Source organism: Herpailurus yagouaroundi, unplaced genomic scaffold (genome assembly GCF_014898765.1).
Source record: "Herpailurus yagouaroundi ecotype Mexico unplaced genomic scaffold, PumYag 182, whole genome shotgun sequence".
In the NCBI taxonomy this organism is placed as follows: Eukaryota; Metazoa; Chordata; class Mammalia; order Carnivora; family Felidae; genus Herpailurus; species Herpailurus yagouaroundi.
In genome coordinates this window covers 60,248,966-60,268,941 of record NW_024412413.1, presented here as the reverse complement: position 1 = coordinate 60,268,941, position 19,976 = coordinate 60,248,966, and the positions used below count along the sequence as shown (strand labels likewise).

Genomic DNA, 19,976 nt, shown 5'->3' with positions numbered 1-19,976 from the left:
TTCGCTAGAGGGTGGAACTAGCTTCCTCTTAGTGTCTCACCCCTCTTTTCCTCTTTGGGCCTGGTGCAGGTGTATGTTGGGTACCTAGAGGGTAGAAGTTTCCCACACCTCCCCAGAGAAGGTCTGGGTGCCCTGCCCCAAGCTTCCTAACACAGGACTTCAGTTTCTTGCAGAGGAGAAATAGGACAGGGAGCAGGCCTGGTGCTGGCTCTGGCTCTCTGCCTCTCCACGTGCTCATGGCCTCTCCCAGCCTGGTGCTAAGCAGTGTCATGAGTCCGGACCAGGTTGGAGATTAATTCTTGGTCATGGGGGCACTTCAGGGCTTGGAAGGAGGAGGAGTGTCAGGTCCAAGGTCACCAACAGAGAGGGGTAGCTGCCATCCTTGACATAGTCCTCTTCCTGGGAGCCCATGACACAGGTGGTCAGGTACCCCCAGCTGGTAAAGCCAGCCAAGAAGGGTGCCGGGGCACACCTGGCCTGTGCCAAGCCTTGGCTTCAATTGCCAGGCTCCAGCTTCCCTGGCTCCTCCTCTCAGCCCCTCCCCTCACCCACATCCACTTAATACCCTGACACCCAGTCCGCCCACTGCAGACATTGGCATTAGCTGTAGCTAGTGTGGAAACCTGGGAAGACTGGGAGCAAAGCCTCTCGAACAAAGGAAAAGAAGGATTTGGGGCACCTACCTGCTAGCTTTCCCCAGAGGAGGTAAGCAGGGCACTGGGAGCTGGGTGCTATGAGAGGAGTATCCAGGTGTTGCATTTATTGATAAGTCAAAGCTTTTCATGTGTTTCCTCACACATTATCCCCTCTGACCCTCCACAATTCCCAGGTGGACCACGGTGGGTGTTGGCCCCACTGGTAAAATAGAAAACAGGTGAGATACTCAGCATCCCACAGTAAGTTTAGGGCCACCAGGACTAAAATGTGGGGCTCTTTGCCCCATGTGTTTCAAAAAATAAGGCCCAGTTTACATTTAGAGAATTTAGATGTCCCTGGCTTAGCGGGAGAGGTGACTACGAACCAGATCCCTCTGCTCCCGTGCAGCAGGCCTGCACACAGGACCCCGCTAATCTGATTTTAGTTAAGTTAGCAACAGATATAGGGTCTGCCTCAATCTTTGCTTTGCTTAGATGAGCCATAGTTTGCTAATTACCCGCCCAGCAGATAATTTCTCAATATGCTCAGACCAGACCTCCAGTGAGGGAGGGGAGGATATTAGGGGCAAGGGTTTAAGAGCCAGAGTAAACTAGACAAGTTTTCCTGCCCAGTCTCGGCTGCCACCTGCAGGTCACTTGGGCTCTGGCCATGTGGCTGCCTCTGCTGCTGGGAGTCTTGGTCTGGGCAGCGCTGTGGTTGTTCAGGGACCGACAGAGCCTGCCTGCCAGCGATGCTTTCATCTTCATCACCGGCTGTGACTCAGGCTTCGGGCGGCTTCTGGCACTGAGACTGGACCAGAGAGGCTTCCGAGTCCTGGCCAGCTGCCTGACCCCCTCAGGGGCAGAGGACCTACAGCGTGTGGCCTCCTCTCGCCTCCACACCACCCTGCTTGATGTCACTGAGCCCCAGAGTGTCCAGCGGGCAGCCAAGTGGGTGGAAACACATGTTGGTGAAGCAGGTGAGTAGCAGTGGGGCCACAGGGCTCGTGGTGCAGGGTGCTCAGTCACAGGGGCGGCGGGAAGCAAGAAAAACTGCGTGGGGAAGGAGGAGTGATCAGGAGAGAGTGTTGGAACGCCTTACCTACCCGACGGGATCTGTTTCATCTCTCCACAGGGCTTTTTGGTCTGGTGAATAATGCTGGTGTGGCTGGTATCATTGGGCCCACGCCGTGGCTCACACGAGATGATTTCCATCGGGTGCTGAGTGTGAATACGCTGGGTCCCATTGGGGTCACCCTTGCCCTGCTCCCCCTGCTCCAGCAGGCCAGGGGCCGGGTGGTCAACATCACCAGTGTTCTGGGTCGCCTGGCAGCCAATGGTGGGGGCTATTGTGTCTCCAAGTTTGGCCTGGAGGCCTTCTCTGACAGCCTGAGGTAAGGGGTGCAGAGCCCTGGGCTGCCCGGCAGAGATGACTAAAACACTGCAGAGTGCGATACTGAAGAGGAGACAGCTGAGGGCTTAGCTTTGTGGCTTCAGACGCCAGCCGTCTCTCATGGGTGCTTTGTGACCTTGATAGGTTATTTCTCTTTTCCCCCAGTTTATTCCCTACCTGTTAAATCAAAATGAGAAGACCTGCCTCATGGGTGTTGTGAGTGGAATGAGGTACATGGAAGACCCCAACAGAGACTGGCATGTAGAAAATGCCCCAAGAAGCCTGCTGTCATTATTAGTATTATTAATAACTGTTACTTGTGATGAGCTAGTACCTTTGTGGAACACTTTCTCATTTCTTCCAGCAACCTTATAAGGGATTAGGTATTGATATCCTCAGGGTAATATAACTTACCCAAGTTATTACCCAAGACCACACAACTAGTTAGTAGAAATGCGGGGACTTGCCCCCAAGTCTGCTTGCCTGGTCATTACATTCTCCCATCCCTCATCTTTAAGCAATAATGTCCAAAGTCCCTTGAGAGCACAAAGGAGACTTGACAAGTACCACATGAGACCAGAGCCTGAATTCTGATCAGTACAAGTACCCCCCAGCCAGCCTATCTTCTGTAGGAAGCCTGCCTTCATCACCTTCACTCAGCAATGAATTTAAATTATATACCTTTTGGGGGGGGGGGGGGTTTTTTTTTTTTTTTTTTTTTTTGAGAGAGAGCACGCATGTGCGTGCACAAGTGGAAAAGGGGCAAAGAGAGAGGGAGAATCTTAAGCAGACTCCATGCCCAGCACAGAGCTTTCGATGCAGGCAGGGCTCGATCTCCCGACTGAGATCATGACCTGAGCCGAAATGAAGAATCTACCACATAAGCGACTGAGCCACGCAGGCGTTCCCTATCCTTGGGTCTTTTCATTTTCCACTCAGCATCATGGAACACAGACTTTATACTTGGATTTCTGCATCCATGTCAAGGGAGTTGGATGTATCCCTGCAGTCTCCGCAGCAAACACCAATCTACTCCCTTCATGTCCAGCACTCAAGATTCCATGCTGTGTTCTGGGACCTAGGGAAAGGGGTTCTTCTAGCTCAGGAGTTGGTAAACTGGTTCTTAAGCCAAATCTGGTCAGTAGCCTACAAGCTAATAATGGTGTTTACATTTTTAAATGGTTACACTGTAAGTGATTATAGAAGTACCTATCTGAGGGCACCTGGGTGGCTGTCAGTTAAGCTTCCGACTTCAGCTCAGGTCATGATCTCCAGGTTCGTGAGTTTGAGCCCTGTGTCAGGCTCTGTGCTATCGAAGTAGAGCCTGCTTCATATCCTCTGTTTCCCTCTTCTCTGCCCCTCCCCCACTCACACTCTATCTCCCTCCCTCAAAAATAAACACCTTTTAAAGTACCAGGGCACCTGGATGGCTCAGTTAAGGATCCAACTTCAGCTCAGGTCATGATCTCACAGCTTGTGGGTTTGCACCCCACGTCAGACTCTGTGCTGACAGCTCAGAATCAGGAGCCTGCTTCAGATTCTGTCTCTATCTCTCTCTGCCCCTCCCTCCCCCCTCAAATACAGACATTTAAAAAAATGTAAAAATAAAAAAAGTACCTACATGATATCATTAATTTTTATGTCTGCGATGCCAAAAGTATTTACTGCCTGGCCCTTTAAGAAGTTTACTGACCCCCCCCACCCCGACTCTAGATCATAGAATATAAAGGAAACCTCAAAAATACCTGTCCCACTTGTCCCCATCCCAGGACAGCAGGGATCTCCTTTACCATCAGGACCCCTGTCCCTGGCCTGTGATAACTTCCCCATTTTAGCCCCCATACCCATGTCTCAGAAGATCCCTTTCCTATGGAGCAAGAACCCAAAAACCTCCGGTCTACTCCCATCCAGGCGGGATGTGGCTCCTTTTGGTGTCCGAGTCTCCATTGTGGAGCCTGGCTTCTTCCAAACCCCTGTGACAAACCTGGAGAGTTTGGAGAACACGCTGCAGGAGTGCTGGGCACGGCTACCTCCTGACACACAGGCCCACTACGGGGAGGCCTTCCTCACCAAGTGTGAGTATGTGGGCCCACACAGGGTCGTGCGAAGGGAAATGAAAGTGCCAGAACAGCCCATCCTACACCAGCCTGCTGGGAGGAGGTGGGCAGAGAGGAGGTGAGGGAGAATGAGATGCCACAGAACATCCAGGCCATGTGGAACCTGCCCACTCGCCAAACTGGGGAGGGGACTAAGGATCCATCTCACCTCTGCTGGGGACCAGTTCCAGGACCCAGGAGACAGGGCCCGAGATAGGCTGGGGTGGGACAGGGACACTGATTACAACCACCTCCTGGACTGCAGACTTTAAAATGCAGCGGCGCATCATGAGCCTGATCTGTGACCCAGACCTGACCAAGGTGAGCAGGTGCCTGGAGCATGCCCTGACTGCTCGTCACCCCAGGACCCGTTACAGCCCAGGCTGGGATGCCAAGCTGCTCTGGCTGCCGGCCTCCTACTTGCCAGCCAGCCTGGTGGATGCTGTGCTCACCTGGGTCGTTCCCAAGCCTGCCCAGGCAGTCTGCTGAATCCAACCTTCCAGCAAAAGATTGTTTCAGTCCCCACCCGGGTACTGCCTGGTACGGGTACAAAATAAGTACTGAATAAATGTGTATTGTTAAAAAAAAAAAAGCACTGGAAGTGGGCAGAAATGGAGTTGCCCAGTGGGGGACTGACCCCATTTAAGTGCTAGCCCCTAGGCTGATTTATTTTATTTTATTTTTTTTTCAATGTTTATTTATTTTTGGGATGGAGAGACACAGAGCATGAACTGGGGAGGGGCAGAGAGAGAGGGAGACACAGAATCGGAAGCAGGCTCCGGGCTCTGGGCTCGGGGCCATCAGCCCCGACGCGGGGCTCGAACTCACGGACTGCGAGATCGTGACCTGGCTGAAGTCGGACGCTTAACCGACTGCGCCACCCAGGCGCCCCGCCCCTAGGCTGATTTAATGCCCAGGGTCTCTGGCCTGTTTAATGCCTGCAAAACAACTAGCAACTAGCGGGAAGGGGGACAGAGGCTAAGGGAACTGGCTTGTGACTAGGTGCTCTTTGAAGCACATGGAAGAATGGCCACCAGATGGCACTTTTGGACATGTATTTTCTACAAGGAGTCAAGTTGCAGTTCAGTGTTGGGAGTGCAAATGGCCTTTACCTGCTTTTCTTGGGAGGGACAGAAGGTGGTGAGGAGGGGTCAGGGCCAGGCTGGGTGGTTTCCATTGGGGAAAAAAGGCAATACCCACTTCAGTTGTCTTCTATTATCTAAGTCCAGAAAGATGGATACTGGCCACAAAGGTGTCATAGCAACTTGTCACCAGCCTGAAAGGAGCCAGGTGCCCTTTGTTGGGGAGGGAGTTGCTGGGCCCTCAGAGGTGGGCAGAAGGCCAGGGAAAAGATGTCCATGGTAAATCTGGGCTGGCCTCTCCCAGACAGAACCTTTGTGGGGAACCCCCTGACGTTTGAAGGAGATGGCTTCATGAACATTGCAGCACATGGCTAGGAGACAGGGAGGACAATGGGCCACAGCCTCCAGATCCCCCTTCCACTGCTAGCCCCACTAACGCCTTCAGCAAAACCTGCCTTTCCAAAACATCCCTCCCCCCCGCCCCCTAAAATTAGCCTTTCTTGCCCAAGGTGCAAATACAAGGTCCCACAGGACAGGAACACGGTGGAAGGGAGGGAAAGGATAAAGTATCATTCTTCGAGACAAACTGAGACTTTTTTTCAGTCTGAAAAAATAATCAGTTTAATTGAAAAACCTGGAGTGTGCTACCCCACTCCCTTAGATGAGGGGGCTGAGGCGACCAGACCCCTACATCACCTCATAGCCACTTCGGATGCTCTTCACGAGGCAGCAGGCAAAGATAATTCCCAGTACCTAAAAGCAAAGATAGAGGGGTGGAGAAGAGTCAGAAAGGCAAAGTCTCCCAGACCCACCCAAGAGACCCCAAACACAACCAGGGCCCTCATCTCCAGGCCAGTACCTCCTCAGCACCTCTTCCCACTGCCCCTACTGCTCAGATGCCCCAGAATGAGTCCAAAAGATGCCTCTCACCTCCACAAAGGCAATGCCCAAGGCTGCTGCAGCCACCACCAGCACATTGCTCCTCAGCCAGCCCCCAATCTTCTCCACACAGCCCTGAAGGGTAGTAGCCACACAAGGCAAGAACACAATCAGAAATTTCCCACCCACCTCCTGGATCCTTTGATCTCTCCTGCACGCTCTGTATCTTTCACCCTGCCTCTGGGAATCTGGGCATTCCCAGATACCGACCCCTCCCCATCCCAAAACCCCAACCCTCTCCACCTCCATCCCTGGTCCCTCTCAACTCTTGAAACATTTCCCAGGTTTCCCAAGTCCCCTGTTCTCTCAACTTCTCCCTTACCTCTTCGTGGATTTCCTTCACCTTGAAAGAAATCCCACAGCCCTGTGTGACATTGACGCAGCAGGAGTCCGGGACTCGGCCCTTGCCCATGAGAGGGATGCTCTCCCAGTCTGTGTAGTTAGCTGCCCCGCAGCATTTAAACTGCACGAGAGGAGAAATGCCAGGCAGAAGGTTATTGCGTGAACATCCACCTTCAATATGAAGAGGAGAATCTTCTTCCCCCACTACCCCTGCTCCCAGAAACCTCACTCACATCTTCCTGCATCCTGTCCACAATCGAAACCGTGTGGTTGTTTTTTGGATAATTCTGCATCTGCTGCCGGAAGTCTTTATTAAATTCTGACATCACCTGGGAATTTGGAAGGAGCATTGTTGAGGTCAAACTAAGGCAAACAGGTCCCAGAGCAGCCAGACCTCTGAGGCAGGGCCCTCCCCTTTTCCCTGCTTACCTTGTCTCTAAACACATAGCCAGCAATGGCTACAGCCACCTCCACCAGCATGATAAGAGACAGGAAGATGGCAAACTGCAGGCACAATGGGCAAGGGTCAGGTTTGGAGTCTTGGTGAGAGTGGCCTGCTGTGGCCCAGCCAGCCTCTAGCTCCTTCATAAAGGTTTTCCTCACCCACCTCCTAAGCCCCCACAGAAGTGCCCTCCCAGCAGTCCCAGACACCCATGCTGGCCCCACACTGTGCTCACCGTGACCATAAGACAGTAGTTCTCCTTGCAGGCCCCACAGCAGCCCACGAAGGCCACCAGGAAGAGGAAGGCACCCACTGCGATGATGACCACGGGCAACAGGGAGCCAGGAGTGGCCCCCTGGACAATGGTCTGCCTCAGGACCAGCTGGGCCCCTACACCCACGGCGATCAATCCCACTGCACAGGCCTGCGAGGAGGGCAGGTCAGGGTTAGGCCAGACCCACGACCTAGCAGACCTCCGTGACAGAGGGCAGCAGCTGCACCCAGGACACAGACTTAGCCCCATCCCTGAGAGACAGATTCTCACACCTGGGAGAATATGGTGTGGGATGACCCATATTTGCCCACAGTTTGATCAAAGGCCGAAAGAGGAGTTCCCAGAAAGCCTTGACCCCAGGGCACATATTTCTAACCTAGAGTGGTGCTTCCTGTGGGCCTCTAGGGCTCCCAGAATTGCCATCTCACTATCTTCCAATGGCCACCCCCTCCTCCTCAGCTGTGACTCAGGTTCCTCAGGCCCACAAGGCCAAGGAGGAGAAGGGAGAAGGAAAAGAGGTAAGAGTGGCGAGCTCCTCCCTGGACATAGAGCAGTCTCTCAAGCCAGCACCCCAGGGCAGGAGCAAATTGTGGCCGGCTGAGCCCTTCCCCACCCCGAAGCGGTGAGAGGGATGAGGGAATGGAAAGGAATGAGGGGGTAGGGGAGAAGAGTGGGGAGGAGGGGGAAGCCCCAAGGCGATAGCATCAGGCCGGCCGTTGGCTGGTTGCCCCATTGCCCGGTATCACAAGTGGTTGGTTGGGTCACCAGACAGGAAGGGCCAGAAGGGGCGAGGGGGAGGGTGCTATGCACCCACGCAGTCCATTCTTGGTCCAAACTAGCCTCAGAGGTCCCTGAAAGCTGGAGGGGGTGGGGTGGCCCTGCTGTCTTCGGCCCGTTTCCCGGGCTCTCCTTCCACATCTGGTCTCCAGCTGCCTTCATTCGTGGCCCCCCAGCCCTCACCACTCCGGATCCCGGTCTCCCCACACCCTGCCAGCGCGCCCCGATCATCCCCCATCCCACTCACGCAGAAGGCCAGCAGAAGAACGTAGAGCAAGAACTTGACACATTTCATTCCTCCTTCTACCGCCATGGCTGCCGGGCCTGGGGCAGAGGGGAGGGCAGGGGGATCAGAACCGGCCGAGGTGGGGGACCTCGGTTGCAAAGCTCCCCGCCGGCCCTCGAGGCCTTCCCTGCTCGGCCCCCTTTCCCGGCCCCTCCCACCCGGAAACCCGCGGTCGGATCCACGTCTCCCAGCCCCCTCTTCTTCCAGGCTGGAGAGGGGTGGGGGCGACCGCCGCGAAGCCCGGACCTGCCCCGCAGCCTCCCGGGCCCCGGGGCAAGATCCCAGGGCGCCGACAGAGGCCGGAGCCCGACGCCCACCCTCGGCCCGCCAGCCCCCCGGCGCCCAACACCCCCTCCCCCACCCCGCCAGTCCCTAAAACAATGGTCCTCGGCCAAGCGCGACCCCCAGCCGCCTTCCCCTGCGCCCTGACCACCCCCAAAACAGAAGCGTGACCAGCTCGCCACCGCACCCCGCCCGGGCCTCTGGAACTTTTCAAAGTTGCAAAGTTTGTAGGGCCTCGGGCGCGCCCGGGAGCACGGCGGATCTCCGGGGGGCCGGGCCGAGCCCCGGAGGAGGGAGCTGCCAGCGACCACCCACCCGGAGCCGAGGCCGGCCGTGGGCCCCGAGGCCTCACCTGGGCTCCCCGAGGCTGTGCGCTCCTCTCCCGCCGCGGCTCAGGGGCTCTCTAGCGGCGCCCCCGGCTGCGGCCCCGCCCGCCGCGCGGCCCCGCCCCGGCCTCCAGCCACAGCCCCCTCCCCCGCCACCTCCCCCGCCCAGTGGCCGCCTGCCTCCCTCATGTGACGCGGTAACAGCTGCGGCCTGAGTCACCCGGCCGGCGAGGGGAGGGCCGAGCCCCCCGCCCGGCCAAGGCCACGTGGCCCCTACCCAGAAGTCGGCGCCCACCCCCGAGAGGGGAGGCCACCGAGGGCAGGACCTCGGGGTGCCTGGGGCCCTTCTGGCGTCCCCGTCCCCATACCACCTCGGACTGGGAGAGCGGGACCGAGCGGCGCCAGATTCTCTCTGGTTCAGGGAAGCGGAGGAAGCGTGTGCGAGCCAAGCAGGCGTGAGCGGCCCGGAGTTACACTCTGAGCGCCCGGACCGAGCGACCGAGCTGAGGCAAGGTGATGGAATGGTCTTCAAGAGGCCGCTTCATCCTGCACCCGGAGCCCCCATCCCCATCCCCGAGTCGGCAGAGGGCGCTGTTAGATCCCTTGGATCGGGTGGGGTCAGAATAAACACTTCCAGAAAGTCCCTGGCCTCACATCCTGGGAGTCCCCCAACATTCTAGAGTGGGTATTCCGGTCCCCCTTCTGTTAGTCCCTTTCTCCATATTCTGGGGCTCTGGAGTAGTGGGCTGAGCACGGGAAGAAGCCAGTCAATCATGACGCGCCAGCGTCTGGTTCCTCCCTCTGGGGGTGGGTTGACAAGGTCTGTGCTCCCACCACCCCCACTCCCTGATGAGCTTCTTATCAGGTGGAGGCCTGGGGGAGGACACTAAAGCAGGCATGGCATCTATCTTATGGATCTCCCATCCCATACCAGCAGGCAGCACTTCACATCCCAGGGGGCAAAGCCAGATGAGGGCTGGAAGGGGAGGTGGCGGCCTCAAGCTGCCTCCCTACATTGTGTGCCATAGTGGACCCCAGAAGGAGCTGTGTGAACCGCCAAGGACAGAACCAGCCATTACTCCAGGCTCCCCCAAGCCTGGGCCCCACGCCCGAGGTTCTTATGGTCCTGACTTAAGAACCACTTCCTGAGTCTTAGTATGTGTACACAAAGAAGGAAAGAAACTGTTAACAGCCAAAGGAAAGAGATCTGGGCTGGGCTGAGAACCAGTTAACAGAATCACAACCTTCCAGCAAGGCACACCAAGCCCATTCTGAACCTTGCTCCCCAGTTACCACAGTAGGCAGGCAGCGCAAGAGGAGAGAAGATGCTGGAAAAAGTATTCATCTGTTTATTGTGCTGCCACTAGATGCCAGGCATGTGCTATGCACAGGAGATGGAGAGGGCGGACAAGGGAAGGAAGACAGTGGCACTGACCTCGATCAACAGACAGAGCCAAGTCCACACTGTAATAAGCAGAGACAGAAACCCCTGGTGGTAGGTGGACAAGCTCAGAGGGAGGGGCAGGTGGTATCTCTGCCCCAGAGGAGAAAGAGAAAGAAGAGATTTCAGATTTCTTATCACAAAGGTGGGTGGTACTCTCTGAGATGACCTTAGAGAATAAAGAAACAAGCTCTCAGTTCCAGGGACCAGGAAAGAGCCAAGTATAAAAAAGGAATATTTTTAAAAGCCCAGGGCAGGCTGGGGTTGGCTAGCTCAAAGGGTTCAGGAAGGATGTGGTGAAAAATGGACAGGACAGTGGTCTGAAGTTAAGATTGAGAAACTTTAGATGGATAACAACCAAGTATAACGCTTGGTCTTTAATTAAATCTTTGAACAAATGAACTGTGAAAGACATTTTGAGAACAACTGGGGGAGTTTGAACATGGACTGAGAATTAGACATGAAAAAAATAATTTTGTTAGCTATGATGATGGTATGATTATATAAGAAAATTATTTTTTAAAGATGCATACTAAAATATTTAAGAGTGATGTGATAGCTGTATTTGCTTTGGAATACTTCACTAAACAGATGTAGCAAAAAGCAGAGAGTCTAGGTGATAGGACCATTGACAGCCTAGAAGGCTATATTGGGTATTTTTTTTTTCTTTTAAGTAAACCTTATGCCCAATGTGGGGCTCAGACTCATAACCCCAAGATCAAGAGTCACATCCTCTATGGACTGAGCCACCCAGGCACGCCAATGTTCTAAAGGCAGTGGGGAATGTTCTAAAGGCGGTGGGGAGTTTTCGAGAGGTTGAACATCTTGGGGCTGGTCCTACATTGAAATAATGAGGAATGAATGGCAGGTAGCCCAGAAGATCTTTGAGACATCACTGCCACCATCCAAGGGAGAGTTAATGAAGGCTGGAACCACAGGGTGCCTGTGTGGCTCAGTCGGCTAAGCATCCGACTCTTGATCTCAGCTCAGATCTTGATCTCAGGGTTGTGAGTTCAAATCCCACACTGGGCTCCGTGGTGGGGGTGAAGCCTACTTAAAAAAAGAAAAAGAAAAAGGAGCCTGGAACCCTGGAAAAGAGGGAAGTCTGAGTGGCATTTCAGAGGGCAAATAAAGGACTGGGTGACTGCCTACCTGTGGAAGAGGAGAGTAAGTGGGAAAAATCCGAAACAACTCAGAGCTTCCAGACCTGGGCACCAGGGGAGGAGGTGGTGGTCACCCAAGACAGGAGGCACCCACGAGGGGCATCCAGGTGGAGATATCCACCAGAAATTGGAGATGTGAAACTCAGAAGAGAGGAGTAGTCAGACTAGAGATAAAAAATGATATTTAAATTCATAGATGGATGAGGACCAGAGCAAGAGAAGAAAACAAAGACAGACCCTCAGGGAACCCTTATGTTTCAGGCACATGTGGGAGGGGTCAGTATCCAGTAAAGGAGCCAAAAGGAAAAGAAAGCTGTGGAGCAGGACCCCCACGCTCTACCAGGCTCGGTACTGGCATTATACACATTAGCTCATTTGACCCTCAGAACAACCCTTTGAGATCTATATGATTTGTCCTGTTTTAGAGATAGGATACTGAGATTCTATGATAGGGAATGACATGCCCAGAGTCCAAACCAATAATCACCAGTGTTAGAATCTGAACCCAGATCTCTCAGGGTTCCAAGGCCTGTGTTCTTCCACTTTTCTTTTGGGAGTTGGGAGAAAAGAGAACTTCACAGCAAGAGGAGGGACAGCGGCCAGAAGCATCAAATAGTATAGAAAGGTCAACTTGGGTGAGAAACGAGAAAACCGTTAGATGGGGTGGTCTTCTCCAGAGCAGTGTCAGGGCAGGATCTGGAGCACCTTCTGGGCCTGAGAAGGGAGGAGAGGGAGGTGGAGACGTCCAGATGGGCAGGGGCAGAGCTGAGGTGAATGTCAGGAGAGGAATTCCAGACTAGGGCCAGAGAGACCCCTGGAAAACAGCCAGTGTGGTGCTGGTAGCGGGAGGACAAGAAAAGCCCACACCGAGTCAAGTTCATGGAGACAGATAGTAGAAAGTTTGTTGCCAGGGGCTGGAAGGAGGGAGGAATGGGGAGTTAGGGGTCAATGTGTTTCAGTTTGGGAAGATGAATAAGTTCTGGAGATAGATGGCCATGATGGTTGCATACCACGGTGAATGTACTTAGAACTGTACTCTTTTTTTTTTTTAAGTTTATTTATTTATTTTGAGAGAGGGAGGGGCAGAGAGAGGGAGACAGAATCCCAGCACAGAGCCCGACGCAGAGCTCAAACCCACGAACCATGAGATCATGACCTGAGCAGAGAGCGTCAGTTGCTTAACCAACTGAACCACTCAGGTGCTCCTGACCTGTTCTCTTAAAAATGGTTCAACTGGTAGAATTTATGTCATCTGTATTTTAACACACACGCACACGCACATGCACACACATACACACAAATGGCCTACCCCCTAGTCTGGAAAGTTGGCATATAGCCCTGTGCCCCTCTGAGTGGGGAAGCAGCTGACTGGGACCTGGCCCCTCACATCATGTCCTTCAGAGCTCCCAGCACCTACTCCAAAGGTCTGACATCCAGATATGTCATCCAGCTATGCAACTGTGGGTGCCCTGGTAGGAGAGGCCCCATGACCTGGGAGCTGCCACCTGCAGAGGCCAGTGGGGGTGGGGAGCATGAGAAAGGAGTGAGGAGACTGGGAAGGACTGGAGGAGAGAGAAGGGAAGAGAAGAGTTGAGGACAGCTGGGAGATACAGGAGAGAATAGGGGAAGGGGAGGCATGGAAGGACGGCGGTGGGGGGGGGGTGGTGAGGGAAACAATACAGAGGGGAAAAGAGATGCCAGGGAAACGGTGGGGAGGAGGAAGAGGAGGAGAGGGGAGGGAGACAGAGGAACCAAAGGGTGCAGCATCAGGGCCATCCCTTTGCTAGAGAGGACAGAAAGGGTGGTGGCTAGAACTTAAGGTCAGGAGGTTGTGTCTGAATTAGGGAACTGAGACCTAAATCCAAAGGCCCCAGCTTTGGTTATAAGGGAGGCGTGGGTGCTCGCAGCTCCCAGACTACAGGGTTAGATCAAAACAAGGCAAAGGTCAGAGATGCCCTGGTTGGTGGAGTCACCATGGTGGCCCTCTCTGACTCCCCCAGATGCCTGGCAAGACAAGGCCACAGCACCCTAGTACCCAGGAGAACACCATCACTGCCAAAGTCACCTTACATCCTTTCTTCAAGGAAAGCGAGGCTCAGGGGCAGCCTGCAGATCCCGCAGATACCAGACACACAGACTCCGGGTGCACCCCGCCCACCTCCAGCAGGTGCCCTAAGTTCAGAGGCACTCGTGCCACACAGGCTCTGCATGGCATGAATGGGGGGACTTTGGCCAAACGTTCACACTTCCTGAGCCTCAGCTTCCTCCCCCCTCAAGTAAGAGGAAAACTACTCCCTTCCACACCTTACAGGGCAGTTGTGAGGATTGCATAAGACATTAAGGGGATCGATTTTGTTACCTTAAGCCTTTATCCTACCCTGTTTTGGGGTAACATGAGAATGAAAGTGATTTTGCTTTGAGAAATATCTGGACTCCACACCACCTGACGTGGCCAAGGAAAGTGTTGGGAGGGACAATTCAGCCTCCTTGCATCCCTCCTTCCCACCTTGGTCTCAGCCCAGAGCCCCGTTTCAAGCCCCAGGGCCTTCCCCAGAACCCCCTCCACTGCCCAGGCTCCATCCGCAGCGCTCTGCCCCAGTTCTTGCCTGTTCCTTTCCCTGCTCCTTGGGCCGGACTTCTGGCCCCTCCTTCTCCCCAACCTTGCCTGGCTCCTGTCCCAGCCTCCTCACTGTTGCCAGTGGGGTCAATCCAGATGCTCAGCTGGTGAGTGAGCAGGGCAGGTGCCCCAGGCTGTTCATGCACAGCCTGGGCCAGGAGGTCAGCTGCTGTGTGGTTCTGGTCCAGGGCCAGCTCAGGAGGGCAGTGGTCTCCCACCTGACAATCACAGACCCACACAACTAACCAGTCCCCTGGGATGCAGCAGACATGAACATGGGAGCAACGAGAAGAGGCAATGCTGGGGTAGTTACTTCAGGTTTCTGTTCCTTGGGGCATTCCTTCATCCATCCATCTATCCATCCAGTTACTGAAAGCCTAAACCAGCCAGGCACAGGGACTATACAGAGATGAGTGAGACACAGCTCTAGTTACAGCCTGTAGGCACAGACAACAAATAGTGTGGGTAGGGGTGTGCCAAAGAGAAGCTCTGGGTGCTGGGAGCCACCTACCACAGGCTCAGGGGAGCAGAGAGCACTGAAGGCCTCGGGGAGCATTCACTCAACCTGCTCACACAGTAGACTCCTTCCCGTGGATGCGGCCTTGCAGTCCAGGGCACTAGAAGTGAGGAGAGGATGCAGGGTTGAATGGGTGGGGGTCTCTGGCACCACCAGGCAGAGCCCAGAGCACTCTGTCCTGCCCTCACATCTCTAATCTCTGGTTCCCATTCCCAGACCCCACCCAGACCTTCTGGCCATCCTCACACCCTCGCCATTGCTGCGCGCACACACACACCTCATTTGGCAACAACCTTGACCTTCACTGCCCCGTGCTTTCTCCTAGACATTGGATTCCCTCTGAACATTCCAGCTCTCCTCACCTGGCAGCCCACCTCCTGGGTCAGCACACCCACCAGCATTCTGAAGTCCCTGGAGAAGGAGAACCGGCTTTATGCTCAGACCCCTCCTTTCCTTGGATCAGCAGGTGCCTCGTGCTGGCCAAACGGGGCACGGGGGCAGCCTTGGCCGTGGCCCCCAGCAGGACCCATGTCAGGCCTGGGCATGGAGAGGGAGCAATTGTTGAGAAAGATGGGAAAAGATGGAGAAGCCTGGGGAGACTGAGTGAAGGTGGGAAAGAGGGTGCACCTGTGAGTCTGAAGGGCTGGGCCTGCCCTAAGAGGAGCTGAAGGGGGCAGGGTAGGGTATCTTTAGGAAGAAGGCCAGTGGACAAAGAAAGATGTGACTTCCAAATGACTCTCAGAGTTCCCCAGCTGTACTCCACCTCCACCTGCTCCCCACAAAATACAAACTCTCTGGATCCCTCCTCCCGACCTCCAACTTCTCTTCAAGGGCCTGGGGTTAAAGAGGTTAACAGGCCTGCTAGGAGATCCAGCAGGGTAATTATAGGGTTTAGAATGTGGTGTGGAAGAGGATGGTAATTACACAATGAGGTCCTCTCTGGGGGCTTCAGGCTTTGTGGGCAGAGACCTGGGAGGAGTCCATTCCACTAACATTCCAGCCCAGAATAGTCTCCCCAAACCACATTCCCAGAGGCTCACCCTGGGAGGGCAGGAGAAGGGGGAAGCAAGCCTAGTAGGGAAGCCCCTCAGCCCCTTCCCCTCAGCAGCTTCTCAATGACCCCAGTCCCTCCCCTCCTTGGAAAGACCTGCGGTGCCAGGGAATGAGTCACTGATCCTAAAAATAGGGACTTTAGGAGAAAAAAGTGACAAGAGATGGCATTAGGGATCCTGGGTTGCTGCCCACTGACCCAGCTGTGAGGGATAAGGCAGTTTAAGTATGCGGGGTTGTCTGCGGGGAAGGGGTGCACGATGGCAGGAGTCCTCCCTCTTTATAGAGCTTCCCCAGTTCTGGTGTCTCCTGCTCCGAGAGTGGCCCAGGTGTCTCTGGCTTGAACCCTGGTGACCGGCTCCCAAGACCTCCAGTTCCTCTTCCTGAGCATGGAACAGACCCTCCACCCGAGGCTACACAAGCGCCTCTTTCCTCCAGTAGCTCCTGAAACCTTACCCCTCCCCCTGGGACACCTCTTGCTTCTCTCCGGGCAGCTCTCAGCCTTCAAACCTCAATGCCTTCCCTTAGGCCCCGACCCACATTTGCCGTGAACCAGTCAGGACCTTGAAGGAGGCGGGCCTTGAAGGTTGCCTGGGTAACGCCTGAGAGGGGCACCCCTGGCAGGCAGACAGTTGCTAGGGAGACCAGGACAGTGGGCGGGGCCCCAAACCCTGGTTAGCCTGTTTGGGGATGAGAAAAGATCTAAATGTCCAGATACTCTCTCCCAGTTCCTTTTCTGTGAAGCCTCCAGGGCCCCCTCCTGGGGACTGGGTCTAGGGCAGCTGGAAGTATGAAGCTTCTGAAAGAGACCTCCCAGGGGTTAGTTCCTGCAGCTCAGGGGAACCCAACAGTAATCGAGCCTGAGAGAACTAAGGAACGAGGCAAGATGCGGGAAGGTCTGGAGAAAGAAACAAGGCTTAACGCATTATGATATAGAACTCTTGGGTTAGAAATCTAAAGTGAAAATATGCAAAGTATGCAAAGCAAAACAGCAGTTCTAGTCCCACCTCCAAGGAGCTAAAATTCCAGATTCTACCACCAGATGGCAGTCTTGCCCACTCATTGGATTAAGCCCAGTCCTGGAACTGGTGGGGAAGCCAGGAGGTGAAAATCTTTTCTGTCTCACAAGTTGTTCCTGACTCCTGCTCTCTGGCATTTGGCAGACACTCATAACTCCTCATGGCCATAAATACCCAGTTTTCTCTCCCCCCAACCCGGCTCTGACCAGATCCAGTTAGCGGGGTCCATTCATTCTTCTTTCAAAGGAGCTAAGGAACACTTCCGTGGAAAAATTTCCTGTTGCCTTGGATCCCAGTCACAGTGTAAGGGTGATAAATTGGGGTAATAGGAATGACTAATTAACTCATTTAGAATTGTGTGTCAGGGGGAAAAAAGAATTCTGTGTCAGGGAGTTAATCCTCATAACCTTATGAAATAGGTACAATATTGTTATCCCCATCTTACGGATAAGCATAAAGAGCCAAGTTTACACAGCCAGGTAAGCAGGAGGGCTGGACCTTGAACCCAGGCAGACTGGTTCTAGTCTAGAAGCTATGTAAGAGTAACCTCCATACCACACAGAATGGTGCAGAGGTAGCTAGGAAGAGCATCTACTCTAGGCTTTGGAGTCAGGACTGGACTTTTGGAAGACATGTCTAAAATCTCTACACTGCAACCTGAAGACAGAATAAATTTGGCCAAGAGACTGGGGAGTGGGGGCAGGGGAAGTAGAAAGGGTAGTTGTTCCAAGAAGAGGAAACAATTTATGCAAAGATTCAGAGATGATCAAGAGAAAAGAGGTGAAGTCTAGCTCCAGGTTTCTGGCCTGATGATTCTTATTCAATAAAATGAAAATGTGCCTCAACAATGGCACACTGGGGGCACATTTTCAGGGGAGAGAAGGAGTTATCTATTTATCATATTTAACTCATGATATTTGAGGTACCTTGGGACATCCAGATAGAAATATCAGGAAGGCATCTGTCTTGGAGTTTTGGCTGCTACTGTTTACCTAGTGTCATGTCCACTCTAGATGATTCCTGAGGAAAGGGGCTGAGTCATTTATCTTTGCATCTCTCGTAGACCTACCATTAGAAACATGCTTAGTGAGGAAGAAGGCTAGGCAGCTTCCTCCCAGGAAAGAGAAGGAGGTGATACCACCTCTGCTCTCAAGGAGTTTCGCTGAGGAAATTACATCAGAGAAACATTTTGGAGAACAGGCTAGGCCAGGATATGTGGTAAAGGCAATCATTGCTCTAGGAGATCAGAAAGGAAAGAGTCACAAAGAAGAAGGAGCCCATCAAGGCCATTATTGATTGATTGATTACTATGTAATCCTCGCAGCTTGTTGCGGAGAGATGGTGTGATCCACGTTTTATAGATGAAGAAACTTGATGAAATGTTGAGATGCCCGTGTCTTGGTCCAAAGCAAGAGAGAGAACAAACTGTCTAATTGACTCCATTCTGTTGCAGTCTTAGTTCCTGTTCTCCACGGAAATGGTTCATCTCTTCAAAGCTCCCCAGCTTGGTTTTCCGGATCCCTACCCAACCTTCCTGCCTCACACCTGGACCTCCAGTTTCTTCCCTCATTTCACTCCAGCTCCCAACCCAACTTTGTCCTTATGCCTAGTGTTCCATTTCAAGACATTCTCTTGGGCTCTAATCCACAGAGGAAAGCAGTGTCTCTTTTTTCTGCCTGAGAAGCCCAATAATGATCATCTCGTTACTCAATAAAACACTGTGTGTACCAGGAAGTGAGCAAGACCCAATCCCTTCAAACATTTTCAATCTACTGGTTGTCTATTGATCTCCAGGGCTCTGGACTCAAGAAATAAGCATGGGCAAACTGAGGACTGGGAAAAAGAATCCAGAACCCGAAGTCAAGCACCTCAGGAGCATTTTAGCTCTCTTTCACTCTGCCCTCTAGCTGCACCCAGAGTCACACCTGCAAGCTAGGGCTGGTCCCACATCTGGGTTTCTCCCTTTGCAACTTGCTGTCTCCAACTCAAGGCGGCTGAGGGCAGACTTCTCTCTCATTCTCTGCAATCACAACAGCCTTCTCAGACTTCTAAGACCCTGCAGATGCAACAGTGTAGCTAGGAATTCAGAGTCCCAGATTCCTCTGCAAGCAAGTGGTCTCCCGCATGCTTCCTCTACTCCTCCCCCAGTCCCAGTGGTCCCCAGTGGTCCATAGTTCCTGCCTTTTTCCAGCCTGCTGACTCCTTTATCCCTTTCAGGCCTCAATTTCAGGCTCACACTCTTCCCAGCTCTAAGACTCCCTCTTGTATCAGGGCTTCCCACCACCTCCCCAACTGCTCAGATTGTCCCTGTTCTCTTTCTCTCCTAGTCTCTCTTGCTACCCCCATGTCCCTTCCCTCCATTTCACTGTTCCTGAGCCCCTAGGGAGCCTAGCCTGATGCTTCCCTCCATGGCTTCTGGAAACATTTTATTTGGGCTACCTCTGGTAGCTGGGGTTCCTCTGGGTTCAAATTCTCTACCTCCTCTCCCTTGGGCTCTCCATACTCCCACCAAGGCTGACCCTGTCACTGTGCTGTCTCTCCTTCCCTTGCCGAGTCTCTGTCTTCTCATCTCTGCCTTCCTCTGATCTTCTGTGCCTGCCTCCTCAGGGGCTCCCTTGGCATCTCCCAAGCCTCCCTTTCTAGATTTCTCTCCCTCTCGTTCTTTCCCGGGGCTCTGGTCTCTGTCCCATCAGTTCCTCTGCCCCGGTTCCCATCTCTCTGTATCCCTGACCTCTTGCCGTCTGGCTCCATAGACCTCCATCTCTTCCCTCGGTCTGGCCATACTTCTCTCCTCTCTCTGGTCTCTCTCCCCTGTCTTTGTCCCTGATTCTCCCCCCTCTAACTGTCCCACTAGTTCTACCAGTCTCTTTCCTTCTCTGTCTCTGTCTCTCTAGCTAAGTCTCTCCTCTCTCTGTCTTCTCCCCTCTGTCTTCTCCCCCCTTTGTCTCTCTTTCCTCTTGCTGCTGCTCTTCCTCTCTGTCTCTTGATCTGTCTCCTACGTCTTTATCTCTCTGTCTCTCCTTGGTCTCTCTGACTCTGACTTTCTCTTTCTCTCCATTCCTCTCCCTCACCCCAGTATCTCTGTCTCTTCATCTCTCTCTGGGCCCTCGCTCCCTCTCTCTCTCTCTCTCTCTCTCTCCCTCCCTCTCTCTCTCTTTTCCTCGGCTCTCTCCGGCTCCCTCTCTCGCCTCGGATGACAGCGCTGCCTCTTTTGTTGGCTCCGCAGCCAATCGCGGCTGCTGACGACACGGGGGCCGGGGCTATAAAGGGCCTGGCCCGGGCTCGGGCCCCCCCC

General features: G+C 53.7%; 2 protein-coding genes and 1 long non-coding RNA gene across 4 annotated transcripts; 1 reads left to right on the top strand and 2 right to left on the bottom strand.

Moving 5' to 3' along the window:
• Positions 1-13: 13 nt before the first annotated feature.
• On the top strand, positions 14-4,716 carry RDH5 (retinol dehydrogenase 5). Of its 2 annotated transcripts, none has more exons than XM_040491798.1 (5): positions 14-705; positions 1,288-1,615; positions 1,771-2,029; positions 3,940-4,103; positions 4,390-4,716. In XM_040491798.1, the coding sequence occupies exons 2-5, from the start codon at positions 1,306-1,308 to the stop codon at positions 4,611-4,613; spliced, it is 957 nt and encodes a 318-aa protein (XP_040347732.1). In that variant the 5' UTR covers positions 14-705; positions 1,288-1,305; the 3' UTR covers positions 4,614-4,716. The 2 variants fall into 2 exon arrangements, with proteins under 2 accessions (XP_040347732.1, XP_040347731.1); XM_040491797.1 differs by having other exon boundaries at positions 1,269-1,615.
• Positions 4,717-5,799: 1,083 nt separating this feature from the next.
• CD63 (CD63 molecule) lies at positions 5,800-8,992 on the bottom strand. Its single transcript, XM_040491799.1, has 8 exons — positions 8,901-8,992; positions 8,228-8,304; positions 7,165-7,353; positions 6,917-6,991; positions 6,721-6,816; positions 6,468-6,608; positions 6,137-6,220; positions 5,800-5,959 (listed from the first exon to the last, which is right to left on the bottom strand). Exons 2-8 carry the CDS (start codon positions 8,291-8,293, stop codon positions 5,894-5,896), a joined length of 717 nt encoding a protein of 238 aa, XP_040347733.1. The 5' UTR covers positions 8,294-8,304; positions 8,901-8,992; the 3' UTR covers positions 5,800-5,893.
• A 4,858-nt stretch (positions 8,993-13,850) lies between these two features.
• LOC121040970 (uncharacterized) lies at positions 13,851-16,247 on the bottom strand. Its single transcript, XR_005795510.1, has 3 exons — positions 16,119-16,247; positions 14,975-15,149; positions 13,851-14,712 (listed from the first exon to the last, which is right to left on the bottom strand). It is a non-coding gene; the product is annotated as an uncharacterized LOC121040970 (long non-coding RNA).
• Positions 16,248-19,976: the final 3,729 nt, after the last annotated feature.

Excerpts from the sequence above, each read along its gene's own strand:
- CD63 (XM_040491799.1), bottom strand. The coding sequence starts at position 8,293 with ATGGCGGTAGAAGGAGGAATGAAATGTGTCAAGTTCTTGCTCTACGTT. Across the intron at positions 6,609-6,720 it reads TGGACAGGATGCAGGAAGAT|TTTAAATGCTGCGGGGCAGC; the intron begins GTGAGTGAGGTT and ends CCTCTCGTGCAG. Across the intron at positions 5,960-6,136 it reads TGGGCATTGCCTTTGTGGAG|GTACTGGGAATTATCTTTGC; the intron begins GTGAGAGGCATC and ends CTTTGCTTTTAG.
- RDH5 (XM_040491798.1), top strand. The coding sequence starts at position 1,306 with ATGTGGCTGCCTCTGCTGCTGGGAGTCTTGGTCTGGGCAGCGCTGTGG. Across the intron at positions 1,616-1,770 it reads AACACATGTTGGTGAAGCAG|GGCTTTTTGGTCTGGTGAAT; the intron begins GTGAGTAGCAGT and ends ATCTCTCCACAG. Across the intron at positions 4,104-4,389 it reads GGAGGCCTTCCTCACCAAGT|ACTTTAAAATGCAGCGGCGC; the intron begins GTGAGTATGTGG and ends CCTGGACTGCAG.